General features: G+C 48.1%; 1 protein-coding gene across 3 annotated transcripts; it reads left to right on the top strand.

The window, feature by feature from the left end:
* The first annotated feature begins 215 nt into the window (after positions 1-215).
* CRAT (carnitine O-acetyltransferase) lies at positions 216-16291 on the top strand. 3 transcript variants are annotated; one of them, XM_066201611.1, is made up of 15 exons: positions 216-382; positions 2430-2532; positions 3668-3931; positions 4403-4521; positions 6604-6657; positions 7560-7725; positions 8284-8458; positions 8899-9077; positions 10065-10165; positions 10354-10473; positions 10957-11079; positions 11211-11346; positions 11797-11859; positions 12365-12502; positions 13096-16291. In XM_066201611.1, the coding sequence occupies exons 1-15, from the start codon at positions 216-218 to the stop codon at positions 13309-13311; spliced, it is 2124 nt and encodes a 707-aa protein (XP_066057708.1). In that variant the 3' UTR covers positions 13312-16291. The 3 variants fall into 3 exon arrangements, with proteins under 3 accessions (XP_066057708.1, XP_066057710.1, XP_066057709.1); XM_066201613.1 differs by having other exon boundaries at positions 333-382; positions 2441-2532; XM_066201612.1 differs by lacking the exons at positions 216-382; positions 2430-2532 and adding an exon at positions 2560-3028.
* Positions 16292-16691: the final 400 nt, after the last annotated feature.

The raw sequence follows: 16691 nt of genomic DNA, 5'->3' as shown, positions 1-16691 counted from the left end.
GTGCTCACGCCGCCATGTCTGTGCAGGGCGCGGCCCTCCCTGCCCACACCGGGGAAGGACATGTGTGCGCAGAGGGGAGCGAAGGCGCGGAGGGGCGAGAGAGAGGACCCTCCTCACCATCTCCGGGAGAAGGCAGCGCGGAGAGCGGCCGCAACACGGCTCTGACACCGGTCGCGGCACTCCCGCCACTCAAAGCATCACTGCCCTTCTCAAAGATGGCCACGCGGGACTCGCCCCACTCCAAGATGGAGGCGCGGCGGCCCCGCCCCGGGGCGGTGGAGCGGCGGTGGCGGCGGCGGCGGCGGCGGCGGCCGGGGTGTCCTTGCGGCGGATCCGGGACCCGGGGCGCGGGGCCATGCTCGCCTTGGTGGCCAGGGCTGCGGTAAGAGCGACATCGGCAGGGGCGGCTCCGCCAGGACCGGCCGGGGACGGGGCGCGAGGTGGCGGCCGGGCGGGTCCCGGCACCGGGCAGGGTGGGCGGGCGGCGAGCCCGGCTCCGTGCCGGCCTTTAGCCGGGGCAGGGCAGACGGTGGCTCCCGGCCGTGCCGTCGCCCCCGGGAGCGGGGCAGGGACCCTGCCCAAGTCAGGCCCCCAGGCCCGCTGGTTTCTTGCCGTGCCTGGCGGCAGTGTGCACGGTGAAGCTGTCCGGGATGGAGATGACAGTCCCAGAATTGTCAGGGTAGGAAGGGATGGATCTCTGGAGATCACCCTGTCAATCCCCCTGCCAGCGCAGGGTCACCTGGGACAGGTGACACAGGAACGTGTGCAGGTGGGTTTGGAATGTTTCCACGTAGGGAGACTCCACGCCATCCCCGGGCACTAGGGCACAGTGCTCTGCCATCCTCAATGTAAAAAAGTTATTCCTCATGTCGAGGGCAGACTTCTTGTGTTTTAGTTTATGGCCATTACTCCCTCTCCTGTCACTGTGCACCGCTGAAGAGTCTGGCACCACCCTCTTGCCGCCCACCTTGATGATATTTATATGGATTGTTGAGATTCCCTGTCAGCCTCCTCCTCTTCAGATTAAACAGGATGAACTCATACAGCCTCTCACTCTCCTCATACGAGAGATATTCAAGTCTCTTAATTATCTTTATGTCCTCCTCTGGACCCTCTGCAGCAGTGCCTTGTCTCTCTTGTACTGGGATGTCCAGCTGGGGCTGCTGGCCAGGGAAGCCCAGGCAGATAGCATCGGTGGCCCCCAACATGCCCATCCTGCTGCACACACAGCAGAGCTGCCAGACCCCTGCCAGGTTTGGGAACTGCTCATTGTAGTCCCTTTCAGGCCCTGAGAGAAGGAGACAGAGCAGCAGAACAGCAGCTACAGTGTGGATCCACTCACAGTTACTGAGGGACCAGGCAGGGCCAGTTGTCTCTGGGCTTAAAGGGCACTCCAGATTCTGATTTTAAAATAAAAGACAAACCTCTGACATCCTGACACTCAGTGCTGTGGCTGTGCTAAGAATCAGCTATGAAATTACTTCTAGCCCCCAGCAGGTGGATTTTCCTTCCCACCAGCGTTGCAGTCTCTGGAAAAGGTTCTTTGCTGTGGTGGAACGTGGCTCGGCAGCGGTGCCAGCCCACAGGCTGGCCCTGTCTGCACACCCTGCTCCACTGGTGTTCTTTTTTCTGCTGCTTGTGGGGAGGGTTGGGATGTTTGTTCCCTCTGTTTGCTGCCAGCTGCCTCCTCAGCTCAGATCACTGTTCCTCTTCCCACCAAATCCTTGAGTTTAACCCCAAACCAAACAAGCAGGGGACAGAAAAGAGGGAAGATAACAAATGCATTCCACACTTTAACATACTGTGGCTTCCATGGGTTTGTTTTGGGATTTTCATTGTTATCCGATGGAAAATTTGCAGCTGTTCACTTTGGAATCATCATACTCTATCCGAGCTATGGAGACTGCTTCTCTGCCCCTCAGTTCATTAGACAGACACGAAGGAGGGGCTGAGATCTCTTGTGACTGCATGGCATTCCCATTGCCTTGCTGTGGAGACAGTTTTTGGTTGGTTTTTTTAAGAGTTGACAACCCAGAACTCCCCAGAATCTCAGCTTGCAATAATGACCACACATGCATGGGCAGTGAGGGCAGTTAAGGTTCTGCCCACGGTGCCACCTCCAGGACATAAACTGGGGTCTGTCCTGCCTTAAGTCCAGGTAGCTCTCCCAACAGCCACAGTAGTTTCGTGGTTCAGGCAAAGGAAGGAACAACATCCCCTCTTCTGCCCTTGCTGGAGCCCAGAGCTTGGTCAGAGAGAGGCCCTAGCCAGGTATTGATCAGCCGCCCAGAGGGCACCTTCAGGGCAGTTGTTGCAACCCAATGGTTTGATAATTCCTGTCCCCTGCCGGGGCTGTGCCAGCCCTTGAGCCCTTTGATTGGAGCAGTCATGTGGCAGTTGGCTAATGAGGTGACGCCCTGCATGGGCAGCACATTGTCAGGTGGAAGAGGAGACCCAGACAGGCGGAGGGAGAGGTTTACGGTCTTTTCTGTCCTACCAGCCATGGATAGGAAGCAGAAGCAAGCAGAGAAGGTACAGTATGCCCAAGCTGCTGTGATCAACACCTTTCTTTTCCTCCCAGTTCCACTCTTCTTTTTATGCTTCAGTAATTCTTCCTCCTGCTGTTTTTTTCATTCTTTCTCCAAACCTCAGTCTCACAGCTCTCTCCAGGTCCCACAAAGACCCAAATGCCCCAAAACAGGCCAGTTTCTGGGGGGGGGCTTTGTCACCTTGTAGATTTAGCTCTTTCTTCTCTGTGCTTGACTGCTGGGAGGAGGTGTGGGGATAGCTATTTGCTCACTGCTTTGGAAGTCAAAGGAAATGTTGTTCTCAGTGGCTTTGCATCCTCAGTACACTCACAATACAAAGTCCAGAGTCCAGCAGGAGTGTCTGATTCAGTAGATCCATGGGAGAGGGAAGTGCAGAGGGAATTGGAAACCTTGAGAGTACTATTGAAACATCTTCAAGCTGAGGAATGTCCAACCCCATTCATCCAAAAGGATGTTGTTACTCTTTCTGGGGAAAACTGGTGAGTTGATTTCCTGGGGAGCACTTGGGTTTGCTCTGTTATATTTCTCCAGCCAGGGAAGTGGTTGATGCTTTATAAGGCTTTTGCTCCCACACGACCCCATTGGATCCCAGGAGCCTTTAGGCATCACCCAGTTTCCTGAATAGACAGAGGAGAGGCATTTTAATCCTGTCTCAAACTTAGCTAAATTCTGCCTTCTCCGAGCCAAAAGGATGGTTTGGTTTGGCACAAGGGTTCTGCCTTTTAGCCTTACGCTTTTGTAAGAAATAATGAAAGTTTCTGATAGTACATAAGATTTTTTTTTCACAACTTTCTTCTCACTTACCATGGACGGAAGGGTTTGACTTTGTCCATCACATGGAGACTCTCAGCTGGAAGGGGTCCAGAGAGTGGGGAGATGCGTCATTATCCCAGCAGCATTTTCTCTGAGAAGCTGAGAATAGGTATCCTGGGAGATGGAGTTTCTTTTTCACAGCTTTCCTGGATGTCCTGCACCCTTCTCCAGCACCCAGCCATGGCTCTGCTCCCAGGCTGGGACACCCATGTGCCCAGAGAGAGGCTGGGATGGAGTCTCCTAGATCCAGGCTCTTTGCCACCTTGGGGGAAGTTTTGTCTCGACATTTGCTCTGTGCTTTGCAGGCCAGGCCCTGTGGCCTGCTGAAGCAGACAGCTCTAAACAAGATCCCAGGCAGATTCCAGCTGCACCAGGAAGCGCTGCCCCACCTGCCCGTGCCACCCCTCCAGCAGACTCTGGATCGGTACCTGCTGGCCCTGCAGCCCATCATCAGCCCCGAGGAGCTGAGCCACACGCAGCAGCTGGTGGATGAGTTCCGCAAGCCAGGAGGCGTCGGGGAGAGGCTGCAGAAAGGCCTGGAGAGAAGAGCCAGGAAAACAGAGAACTGGGTAGGTCAGGGCTCCGGCCCCAGCGCTGGTGAGGGAGGATGGAGGGCTGATGTGTATCTTCCCTGCCCCAGCTGCATCCACTGGCATCTGTGTTTTAATGGCATCACCCTCCTGACCAGTTGCTGCTGATCTCCCCAAGCTGTGCAAACTCCTTACCAGGATTTGGCTGAGCACAGAGATTATGGCAGAACAGGGAGTCACTGGCCCTGCCTCTGGCTGCTGAAGGCTTGAACCTCTCAGCATCACATAGCTGCCTCAAGAAGTTGAAGGAAACCCTCTGCTCAGGCCCTGCACCAAAAGCCCCCCATGCCCTGCTCAAATCCTCCTTTCCCCTTCCACCTGCATAGTACAAACCCCAAACACTTCATTTGCAAAGTGTGGGACAGAACTGGGGGCAGGATGCTGAGACCCATCAGCCAGCATTGGGTTGGACAGCAGCAGTTCCCTGCATATTTTCTTTCTCCATCCCAGCTCTCAGACTGGTGGCTGAAAACAGCTTACCTGGAATATCGCCTGCCAGTTGTGGTCCACTCCAGCCCAGGTGTGGTTTTACCTAAGCAGGATTTTCTGGATCGACAAGGTCAGCTCAGGTAAAATCCTTTTCTGCCTTCCCTTAGGTTATAGGTGGGATGAGCTTTCTGTGCTCAACAAGGATGAGGGTGTTAAGACAGAATGGGAATGAGTAATTACAGTGTGGTCCCCAGGTCTGAGCTGTCTGTGCTGTAAGGGCAAGGCTGCCAGGCTGTAAGGAAACTCCTGGTTGCACCAGACTAAATATTTAATCAGGGGAGAATACCAAAGAGTCTAGTGGTTCAGGTATTAAACAAGGACTGAGAAACTGCACTTAGGTCTTTGCTCAAAAACAGATCTTCATTACAAAATGGTCCCATCACTGGCTGGAGACCTTGTGAGGATGTATTGGAGGCACTGTGATTGTGTGTGTAGTTAAAGGAGGCAGAAAAAGTAGCCCAGGCATGTAAAGGAGATCACCCAGAAATGCCTCTGGAGTTTGCTAGTTTATAGGGATGGATAACCTGACAGGGACTGTCCCCTATTGTGATTCATGGCTTGGGAAACTTCACAGTGACCAGCCTTTCCACTCCCAAGCTTTTCCTTGCACTCAGACCCTGTCGTGCCCTCTCTTCCTCGTGGACTCCCTTTAATTTTTAACCACCATTAGGAGTGTGTTGAATCCACCTGCAAAACTTTAGCACCAACCTTTACACAGTTACCTTTGCCACAGTTACCAGTCAGCACTGCCCTGGCAGATCAAAAATACCAGCCAGGGGATCATTGAGGCTGGGAACAAATCCTCCCCCCCACTCCCCGATACACCTGAGCAGAGGATTAGCCTTACAACAGCGCAAGAGTACACAGATGTCTTGAAATCTCTCTGTCATATTATTTACTCTTAAGTTTTCCAGATAATCTGGAGAACTGCAAGTGCCCAACCAGTGGAATTCAGCAGCTGCGTAAGAAGGCAGGCTCCTGTGTAAAATACAATCTAAATGTTTGTTTGGGTAGTTTGTGGCTGCACAAAGAAGTTTGACAGTGCAGCTTGAAACTAAAGCTTCCAAAAGCAGAAGGCAGACTTGGAAAGTGGTGGTTTTTTACTCCTTAACCTGGCAAAACTGTTGGATAAAAACAAATCAACCAACTTCTCCCATCTCCTCAAGCTCAAACTCTACTTCTAGGCTGTTCATTTTCTGGAAAGGAACACAGACTCTCTCACCAGTGTTTCCCTCATGTTTTGCAATAAGGCTGAGAAATTTTCATTGAAAACTGACATTTTCAGAATGTCTCATTTCACAGAACCCTTAGGTTCTTGGAGTTGTGTCCTTTGATCTTTCCTAGGGCTGGGCAGGCTGAGCCAATCTAAAGGATACTGCCTGCAAATGTTGGCACCACCTCACTCAGCCAACACAACCTCCTGTCCCAGTGACCTCCTGCCTCCTTCCTTCAGAGACAGGTGGGAGCTCCCATGTCAGAGAAGGCCAGTCTTTCACTTCCAGCTAAGCAGCTTGATATGGCTTGTCACAGCCCTGCTGGGAGCTGGCACTGGCAGTGTTTACATTGATCCTGTTAAACACAACACCTCAAAGTCCACATGCAGCACATCTGCCTTTGTTTCCAAGCCCTCGATGCCAGAGGAAGGTTCTCTGGAGTTGCGTTAGCAGCAGGATGTTCACTGGGGTAGGAACTCAGTCAGCAGTGGTGTCTTGGTTGTAGAGGAAAACAGCTGCGTCTTGGCTTGACACTCCAGTGTGGCCCCTGGCCAGGGACGGGCAGAAATCCCTTTCTCTTGGTGCTGTTTTAATGCTGAGAATCAGAACTCAGATGTGATAAATCGTACCACAACAGTAGCAAACACTGCTGGTAAAGGGTCATGAATGCATGACTGAATCCTTTCTTGAAAGCTGTCCAGAGTTCCTTGGCTGTATAGTAAGACATACAAAAAAAGAAAGTGCCACATGGTAGGACTATCCAGCAATCTCGAATCACAGCCCAGAGTGGCTGTATCAGTGAATCAGAGACGGGCACAACAGGGGCTTGGCAGAAAGGCTGAGCTTTCTGAGGAGCAGAGAACAGCTCTGCTAATCCTCCTCAGCTCATCCCTCAGCCCCACACAGTCTGTGCTTGATCTCAGCTTGTTACATTTGGTATTTTTCCAGGTTTGCTGCCAAGCTGATCGAGGGTATCCTGGATTTCAAGGCCATGATTGACAAGTGAGTTACTGACCCTCCTGAGAGCTCACACCTTCCTCACTGTCACAGAGAGGCTGAGCCTTGTCCATAAATCTCCCTTCCACACAGAAAGGCGAGAGATGACAGTACATATTTGAAAAGAGATACTGTAATCCCCAGCACTGCTCACTGCCACAGTCCCCTCCAGTGGAAAAAGCAAACTTACTCTTCTGTCTTCACACTGTTTACCTTAATGCTGTTTATTGGTATGGGAATGTGCTTGGAGGGAGCGAGCACAACGGGCAGTCCCATGGAGCTTTGCACTTCTGTTTGCTCACAGGACAAGCTACAGCTCAGGCAGCAGGAATTCGAGTCTCTAATTTTGGGTTCCTGGTGTTTCTCTTCCAGCTAGATGGGACGAGCTCTAGAGAAATTTGTTCCTCCCTTACCCTTTTTCTTTTGGTGACCAGAGCAAATCTCTGCTGGACATGCCTTATTTAAGGTCCAAAAATACGTTTACCAACACCAACAGTCAAAGTTCAGGGTAGTTGGAATATGACTGCAGAAGGGAGTGACTGAGCCCCTGCCTAGTTCATGAATCGTATCAGCATGTCAGACACTCATCACTCAGAACTAGCCATGGAGTAGGTCCAGGTATCTGATTCTCTGGTGTCACAGAAAGCACAGTGTTTTCTCCCCCTTCCCAAATGAAAGGCCAGCAAACAGACATTTTTTGTAGCCTGTACTAAGAAAGCTGCTAGGAATGGGGAAGGAGAGCACCTTTTTTATGCCACCACCACCTTTAGGTTTTGCTGTAGTGAGTGAATGAGTGAGTGCATGCAGCTGCAGGGCTGAGCCTGTGACCTGTGTGGGGAGCTCCCACACAGCCTGCTCCCACTGATCTGTTTTCTCTCTCCTTCCTCCTTACCTTGCTGTGTCTCCAGTGAGACCCTCCCAGTGGAGTACATGGGTGGGAAGCCCCTCTGCATGAACCAGTACTACCAGATCCTCTCGTCCTGCCGCATTCCCGGGCCCAAGCGGGACTCCATCGTCAACTATGCCAAAGGCAAAAAGCAGTCCAGACACATCACAGTTGTTCACAACTTCCAGGTAGGGCAGCTGCTGGGCTTTCAAGGTTTGTTGAGTGCAGGTGTCCCTTTTGCTAGCTGTTATCCAGAGGAAAGGGAATAAAAAAGTCTCTGCCCACAAGGTTTGCCTCACCAGGGATTTGTTCCTGCTCCCTTTATCGCCTTTGGCCAGTGGCAGAATTACCATATGTAAGCAACAGACTAGAGGCAGAAAAATACTGTTTTTCTCTGTTTCTTGTCCCTGTAGTTCCTGTCTCTCAAAGCCCAGAGACCATGTCTGCAACTGGAAACTGAAAGTAGAAATTGGATAACAAACCCTCCCACTGCAGCTTAGTCTCAGAAACAGGAATTCCTCATTGGTACTTGTTACCATGGCTTCATAAAACCAGGACTGTATTTATGCCCTGCAAGGAAAGCTGGACTTGGGTCTCTCAATTCTGAGCATCTTCAAAGGTTGCAGGCTGAATTCTTCAGCCAAGTCTTACCTTCTCAAAGGAGCTGTCCTTGGTTTCTGGGGCTGGACAATAATTATCTTCTCTCATGTTTTGTCTTTGCCCTTGTCCACTCTTCTCACCTTCAGTTCTTTGAGCTGGATGTTTACAACAGTGATGGATCTCCCCTTACTGCTGACCAGCTCTTCATTCAGCTGGAGAAGATTTGGAACACCTCCCTCCAAACAAACAAAGAACCTGTTGGGATCCTCACCACCAACCACCGAAACAGCTGGGCAAAAGCCTACAACAACCTCATGAAAGGTCTGCAGAGCCCCTAACACACAAGTGCTAACAAACACTGCAGATCCTTGAACAACAATCCTCCCCACTGTGCTCTGCTCAGTTATTTCTTTTGGAAGCTTGTTTTGGACAGATAACATGAGCTTTCCACCTTAAAGAAGCAATCATTGCAATCTATTGTAATTTTTGGGTTAGAAGGTACAGATTCAAAGTGTGAAACTTGGTGAAATCCCAGAGTTTGTTGCCTTGCAAAGGGGTAGGATGTAAGAAAAGTGAAAAAAGGAGGGTGAATGCATGTTCGCACCTATAACAACCCAGCTGGCTGCAATTTTAACAGAATAGCTATGTACACCCCCACTGAGGTACAGAACCCAACACTGCGTCCTTCAAACCTGCTCTTCCAAATTTCCCTCCTTCCAGTGCCACAACTCCCTCTTACTCACGCTTCATTTCTCTCCCAGATAAGACCAACAAGGAATCCGTGCGTGCCATTGAGAAGAGCATCTGCACCGTGTGCCTGGATGCCCCCATGCCCCGGGTGTCTGACGACATCTACAAGAGCCGCGTGGCTGCGCAGATGCTGCACGGCGGTGGCAGCCGCCTCAACAGCGGCAACCGATGGTTCGACAAAACCCTGCAGGTAAGAGCTGATGCTCTCAAGGTGTTGAAGAGGTGGCTCTGGACGTGTTTCCTGAGACTACAAAAGTAAAAAAAAAAAATCCCAGAAACCTTTTGCAGGAAAGGTCTCTCTCATGTCAAGAGAGTGGAAAAACAAGGGAGACAAGGAGTGGTGGCTGATGGTGTGAGATCCTGTGGTTCCCCCTGCAGTCACCAGCATTCGTTGCTGCCTTGGGGACTTGTTTCTTTCCTGCCTCTGCCCACGTTTATTCAGTGCAGCAGGTCTTTGTGTTCCTTATAAATCAATTTTCTGCCTGCGGTGAACAATGCCTCGTCTGCTCAGAGGCAGCCCAAACCATGGGAGGTCTGTTCCTTGGATCTCCTCCAGGCTTGTCACTTTTCCTGGTTCTGCCAGAAGCTGCCCAATGGCACTTTGTTTTGTTTTTTGAAACATGCACTGCCATCCCACAGCATCCCTCAGATCTCTTCTCCATTCAGTCTTGTCAAGATCCTTCAGCAGCAGCTGCTGTTGGAGCTCTTCCTTCAATGGTTGGCATATCCTGGCTTGCGGCTTGTAGCAATGGTGCTTTAGAGGACTCCTCTCACACCTGCTGAACTGTTGATAGTGTTTTCAGCTGTTCTGTTCCTATTTGGAACTCTTCACCAAGGGGATAAAGTTTAGATGTTCCAGCTGATTGAAAAGTAAGGGTAAGCCAGCACGTGGCAATGGGTACTGTGGGTGCATCTCAGTAAATCAGAACCACTGAACCTCTTTGTATGGCCAAAGCACTGAGCACACCAATACGTCAGGCACACCCTTATCCAGGGAATTTTGCAGAATTGTAACAGTGCTCTCAGGTCTGCACCTGCTGAAAGGCATCCACTGTTGTCCTTTCAGTGTGCAGGGACAGGCTCTGATACAGACAGGGAGACACTGAGGTCTCTCTGGGTATCTTCTGCCTCGCACACTGCCTGCCTTCAAGGCTGTCCTCTCGTGCTTCTCTCCCAGTTCATCATTGCTGAGGACGGCTCCTGTGGTCTGGTATACGAGCATGCTCCCTCCGAAGGCCCACCCATCGTTGCTCTTCTGGATCACATTGTGGAGTTCACGTGAGTCCTGCCCCTGCTTTTCCTCAGCACTGGAGATCCCTTATTGGAACTGTGAGGGGTCTGTCAGGCTGTGACCAGTGTCACAAGGTGTTATGGAAGATCGCCTGTGCATTTCTATCCAGGCTCTGGCATTCCTAGCTGAGCCTCATGCCAAAGGTCTGGTCAAACAGAACCATTTCTCTGCACAGGAAGAGACCTGAGGTGGCCAAATCGTCCACGGTTCCTCTGCCAATGCCCAAAAAGCTGCGGTTTAACATCACCCCAGAAATCAAGAATGACATAGAGAACGCAAAGCAAAACCTCAACATGTGAGTATGAAGCAGTGGAGAAGTGGGTGGGTGACTGAGGGAGTAATTCATGTTTCTCTTTGGAGCCTGTCAGTGGTTTAAATGAGGCTTTCCCCACTGATGACAGGGAGTTTTCCCAGTGATTTCTGGGCTCAAGAGCATTGAGCTGAGCTGAAAAGCATTGCCAAGAATAAGGTCAGAGGTGCTGGAAAGGAGTTATTACTGACTTGCTAAGAAAGAGCAAGGTTTTACTGGATCCATCTAAGAATACTGGAGCATAAACATACACATGACCATCTAATCTGGTGAAGATTTTCAGCAGTGGCAAAAAATTCCTACCCCTGTGGTGCTGCCCAAAGAGATCTAAGTGTGCTGGAGCTCTCTGTCCCTGCATAGGTCAGATCCAGATGGCCTGTTCCCTCTGAGCCTTGTGAAAGCAAATCAATTCCTCTTGTGTTAGAAGGATGAGCAACAAAGGAACAGTTCCTCTTTCTTTCCTTGTAGAATGGTCGAAGATCTGGATATCAAAGTCATGGTCTTTCATCAATTTGGGAAAGGTTTCCCCAAGTCAGAGAAGATAAGCCCTGATGCTTTTATCCAGCTGGCCTTGCAGCTGGCGTACTACAGGTAAGACCACCCATAGGTCACTCCTCAACCTCCTCACTGACAGACTCAAACACTTGAGCTTGATAAAGGTGGCAGAGACAAGGCTCTCCCAGGGCAGACTCACTTGTGTGGCTTTCTCCTCCCTGTCCCAGGATGTATGGCCACTCCTGTGCCACGTACGAGAGCGCGTCGCTGAGGATGTTCCGCCTGGGCCGCACCGACACCATCCGCTCCACCTCTGTGGCCTCCCTCAAGTTTGTGCAATCCATGGACAGCCCTGACAAATCGGTGAGGATCTCAAAGAAGTGGAGTAAGAGGAATGCAGAAAAGAGAAAAGCTGCTTATTTGGCTAACCCTGTGTCCTCTCGTTTCAGCTGAGGGCTGCACCCCATATTGAGCTAAACCATAGCTTGCAGTATCTTTACACGTCAGGGGTTTGATTTGACTTTTCTATCACCTGTACTGAAAGTCTGGGAAACATCATGTGGGTGTTTCTGAGCCATCTAAAAAGTCCTTCATAAGTCTGTTTAGCTACTCAAACTATGTTCGGGTACTGATGGATGAACTCTATTCAGAATGAAGTAATGCTGCTAAACAAAATGATGTAAAAATTAAATCTTGTTAATTATAAATGAGTTTCATACAGACACAAAGCAGAAATGTCCTCCATCTTAGAGAACAGCCAAAATGAGGTTCTCCTTTCTGCAGAAAAACTTAAACAGATCTGTGTGTTCTCAGGACCAGGAGAAAGCAGACCTGCTGAGGAGAGCCACACAGGCCCACAGGGAGTACACAGACATGGTGAGTGTCCTCTGTGCAGCCAGGCTTGGGGGTTTACCCAGCAAATGAGAGTTCTGGGAAAGACAAGACCTGAACACCTTTTGTTTGTGACACAGCAGTGTGGCCATTAGTGTGGCAAAGGTCTGACACTGATCTGACAGTGCTCTATGGCCACAGACTGAATCCTCTCTAGCTGGTGTGTTAAGTGTCCCTTGTGACTGGCCTAAAGGAGAGAATCAAGTATTACAATAGCTTAATTTCTTAACCATCATTGTTGCTGATAAACACCAAAGCTGCACGAGGAGCCTTTAAACCAGAGGGAGTCTGTGGGCAGGAACTGTAAGATTGTTTCCACTGTTGGGTTCATTTCACAGTTCTTACGAACAAGACTATTGGTCTTAAAGGCAAAATCTAGTTTCCTTCTAACTTTAGAGACTTTTTAGAAGCGTTCTTTTCTTTACCAAAGAAAGTTTTGCTCATCTGCTGCTAGCCTGGCTTTCATGTGCCCATCCTTGCTTTCCCCCAGGCCATACGGGGCAATGCAATAGACCGGCACCTCTTGGGGCTGAAGCTGCAGGCGATCGAGGACGTGGTGAGCATTCCCGAGCTCTTCATGGACACAGCCTATGCTGTTGCAATGCACTTCAATCTCTCAACCAGCCAGGTACAACTCATCTGAGCCACAAGTACTCCCTGTTCCTTTTTATGCCTTCCTTCTCTATGCTTCTCTTCATTTCCTTTCTGTTAGAAACTCATCTACATTGGGTCAGAAATTTCTAAGCTGGCTGCCAATCCCATAAAGCTACAGATCTGATCTTACGCCTGCCACTGTCCCTCACAGACATGTTAAAACACTAACATAACCAAAGCCAGGATCACCAGGAGTGTTTGGTGTCTAAATCCGAGTGAGATCAGTGAAGTCAGCAGCCAGAACAGCTTTGTGTTAAGTGCTGTGCTCTGATTCTTACAAAATAGTTCTACTTGTGACTTACTACTACTGGTGTTTCCATAATGTTTTGCAATAAGGCTGAGAAATTCTCTCAGTGCTTAGCCTGGGGGGAAGCACTCCTGTGCAAATGCAGGGGAAACACTAAATGCTAGGGTCCAGCACGTGTGTGGTGGGAGGTGAGGGTGACCAAAGGCCCTTCTAGAGCAGTTTAATGAGATGAGTTTCCTCTGTTGACAGAGCTGTTTGCATTTGATGGTTTCATTTTTTTTCTGACTGGTCAGAAGGTTTTAATCACATTGTCTCCACAGGTCCCAGCCAAGACAGATTGTGTGATGTGTTTTGGTCCCGTGGTTCCAGATGGCTACGGAGTCTGTTACAACCCTATGGAGGAACACATCAACTTTGCAATTTCAGCCTTCAATAGCTGTGCTGACACAAACGCAGCCCGCATGGCACATTATCTTGAGAAAGCACTGCTAGACATGAGGATCTTGCTCCAGGCTGCTCCCAAATCCAAACTGTAAGAGGGAAACCCCCCAGTTACGTGGGCTATCCCTGATGCACTGAAGCTCCCAGTTCCTCAGAAAACGATTCAGAGAACAGCTTGCCCTGGAACCTAAGAAGATACCTACCGTTTGTTTTCAGCAAGATGTTACAGAATTGTCACCCGCAGATGCCAGACTCTGTAGTGAGAGGAAACAGTCTCAAACCAAAGTGGAACTGACAGGGCCTCTCCCATAAATGCAAAGTGCACCTTCCTGTCCTCAAAGAGGACTCAAATATGATTTTTATGAAAATTACTGTAAGGGAATACAGAAAGCACAGTCCTTACCAGTATATTTGGTGAAGAAGGTAGTTCTTGTCCAGGAAAAGCAGGGAATGTTTATTGCATGATAAAACTACTGTAAGACCAAGTCTTTTTCTTGGTTTCGTCTTCTGAAGAGCATCTTCCAATCTCAACTGAAGATTTTTCTACTGCTCCAGCAAAACTTCATGATTCAACTTCAGCAAGGGGAGAAGGAAGTTAAGCCAGGGCAGATCCAGTCTCGTTAAAGTACACTGCACTACTTATCCTGGGCACTCCAGCCAGTACAGGCTTTACAGGAATGTTCCCTTCCCCTTCTTCGGGATGCCAGGATCTCCTTCCTCTTATACTGACCCTCTGAACAACAGAGCATGACCCGATACAAGCTAAGGTGATTTTTTTACTGTTTCAGGTTATTTTTGTTCTTGTTCTTGCCCTGGGCTTTTTGTTAAGCTTCCTGCCATGGTTCTACCATTGATCTTCCAAGCTCAGCCTAAAGCTTTTTCCCCATAAAGCTTCTACAAAACTCTCATGTAAGTTTTGCCATCTTTGGCTTTATGTAGCTTCACATCTGCAGAGATGAGAAGGGACTTCCTATGCATTTAGCAGGACACCTGCTCCACTGTACCTTTCTTTGGAGCTGAGGAAAAGAAGGTGCTGACTGTTTACTAACAAGCCCCATGCCTGATGTCCTTCAGGACACACATCTTAACCCAATGTGGTTTTACACCTTGCTTACAGAAACAGCCTTTTTGTGCACAGTGCTATGCCTGAGCTGTGGAAAAATAAGGATGTTTCTGATCAGGAACTCCAGAACATACTTCCACTCCTGGCCCACAGAGTTGAAATCTGTTAAAGGCCAAAGGAAAATATGCAGAAATCCTTCTTTCACATCACTGTGCTGTAACAAGGCAAAAAATCTTGAAAAACAGGAAGAAAGCAGGGTACACGTGGACCCTGTAGTTTTTTTTCTGCACTGTGGCAGCCACTAACAGTAACAGCACAGCACCTTGTCTGCCACTCTGGAGAGTTATTTCTTACTGAAATATTACTCCAATTTGTGCCAGCTTTATTCTGTGAGAGAATGATCTCATGATATTGTTTTTATGTTCAGCTGACAAACTTGAGACAGTAAAAGATTATCTATAAACATTAACATACAATGGTAGCACAGGGAACTACTTCCAACCAATCTGTCAGAACCCAAGCTCCTGACTACACTTTTATTTAGTAAAATCTTATGGTAATAAAGAATTCTAGTGTTATTTCTGTGGTAGGAATTCTGTATTTAAATTGCACACCCTTCAAGATGTGTCTGCTGGGACGCCACCGTAAACAAGAAGCATTAGGAGTGTGATGGCCTGTTTTGTTAACAGGGAAATAATTACAAGGGACATGATCAAAGTGCCTTGATGAACATATATGAAGAAATTTGCACTAAAGCTTTTTAAATTAAAAGAAGAAAAAATAATTCTAAATTGCTTCTCAAAAGATACAAGCCAATGCTTTGCCTTTTTTTTTTCCTGAAAGGATGTTATTTCAAAGCTTCTATCTTATACCTAATAACAAACCTTAAAAGAGGAAAATTTAATTGAAACTCACCTGCACAGCCAGTGATTGTACTGAACTTGATTGAACTGCCACTTTCACATCATCTACATGGATTTAGTTGATCTTTTAGAAGAATCTTGAATGGAGTGAGATAGCCTAAAAACATGAATAGGAGCACCACAGACCTGCAAGCAGAAACCCCTGCTCTGGTGACTCCTCTGTATCAATGAGACTGAAAACTGCAAGAGGATACTCAGTATTATCAAACTAAGTGATTGTGTAAATACTACAGAAAAGAACAAACCTTACTGGAATAACATCTGGATTTATGGAGCCTTTTACATGGAAAAAAAATATTCCTTTTGCCAAAGTAATCCTCCCCCCATACTGAATCAGCCTCTGTTGCCAGGGGATGAATTATTTTTCCATGCCTGCAATGCCTTCAAGCACAAGTAGTGCCACTGAAGAATTTGAGACTGGCCCTTTTCCACTTCTGTCTCAAAGGGGAAGGCTCTCAAAGCAAAGTGCCTATTAAAGCATAAGCATGTGCTGCTGAAGACTGTACCTCAGAAGATGGGATTGATCTATTCTGGATCTATATCTGGATATGCCACTAGCTTCAGGAGGGTACAGCTGCAGGGAGCAGACTCAAGAGATACAAGATTAATAAACCACCTAATGCATCCTTACTGATAGACAGAGCTGAAATTCAGATGAATGAGGCTGATTTTTAAAAGGACACTAAAATCATTACAAGGTTTTTCTTTTAAAAAGTCTTTTCTTATCATACAAGTTCTAAAATGTGATGCCCTTCTGGTTTGTATCTTCTAGATTTTTTCTGTGTTGACGTATTGAATACTGTTCTCCCTGTTTCTGATTGTTTTATCAAGAGATGTCCATTGTCTTAAAGGCACGTTAAGTAGAAGAAAGTAAAGCTCCAGATAAACGACAGATTTGGAACAAATGATTGCAGAAATTCAAAGACTGAAAATATTCTTGGGGTATGAGTGCAGTTTTTGACACAGCCTGGTAGTGTTGCATGTTTTGAGGTTAGCTGTGTTAAATACTGTTGGGATCCATGTCATGCAAAGTTTGAAAATGTTCGTTGAATAAACTGCGACACAATAAACAGATAAATGCTACAAAAATACTTAAATCTCCTTAAACACTGCAGAAGTTACATAACTGCCCTTAATGGGACAATGTTTGTGTGGGGATAGCAAGAACAGTGAACCACAGCATTCTGTCACCTTCCTTTTATTGTCATATCTCCATCCAGCTCCCTTGAGTACAGGGGAGGAAGACAAAGCATCTGCTTGCAAAGCCACATAGTCCAAAGAAAATATTCAATTCCAGAAAACTAGCGGCAGGAGACTTCATACAAGTGTAGGATAATAAGGCAGAGCTCAAAACTTTTCCCTGCACAGCACCATTTAGTTAAGAAAATCCATGGAATCACTAAGGAATTTCTACTGTATATCAAGTATTGCAAAGATTTCTGAAAAGGTACAGTAAAAGTAGGCAGAAGATGCAGATTACAAACAACTC

Source organism: Chamaea fasciata, unplaced genomic scaffold, assembly GCF_029207755.1.
Source record: "Chamaea fasciata isolate MVZ Bird 193981 ecotype frontalis unplaced genomic scaffold, bChaFas1.0.hap1 SCAF_20, whole genome shotgun sequence".
Classification (NCBI taxonomy): domain Eukaryota; kingdom Metazoa; phylum Chordata; class Aves; order Passeriformes; family Sylviidae; genus Chamaea; species Chamaea fasciata.
Note: the sequence above shows the minus strand (reverse complement) of the source record. Positions and strands in the feature narration are given on the sequence as shown.

What these genes read in the sequence shown, in the direction of transcription:
- CRAT (XM_066201611.1), top strand. Translation starts at nt 216, where the DNA reads ATGGCCACGCGGGACTCGCCCCACTCCAAGATGGAGGCGCGGCGGCCC. An exon ending in TGGACAGCCCTGACAAATCG is followed by an intron (nt 11,347 to 11,796) that starts GTGAGGATCTCA and finishes GTGTGTTCTCAG; the next exon opens with GACCAGGAGAAAGCAGACCT. An exon ending in ACAGGGAGTACACAGACATG is followed by an intron (nt 11,860 to 12,364) that starts GTGAGTGTCCTC and finishes GCTTTCCCCCAG; the next exon opens with GCCATACGGGGCAATGCAAT.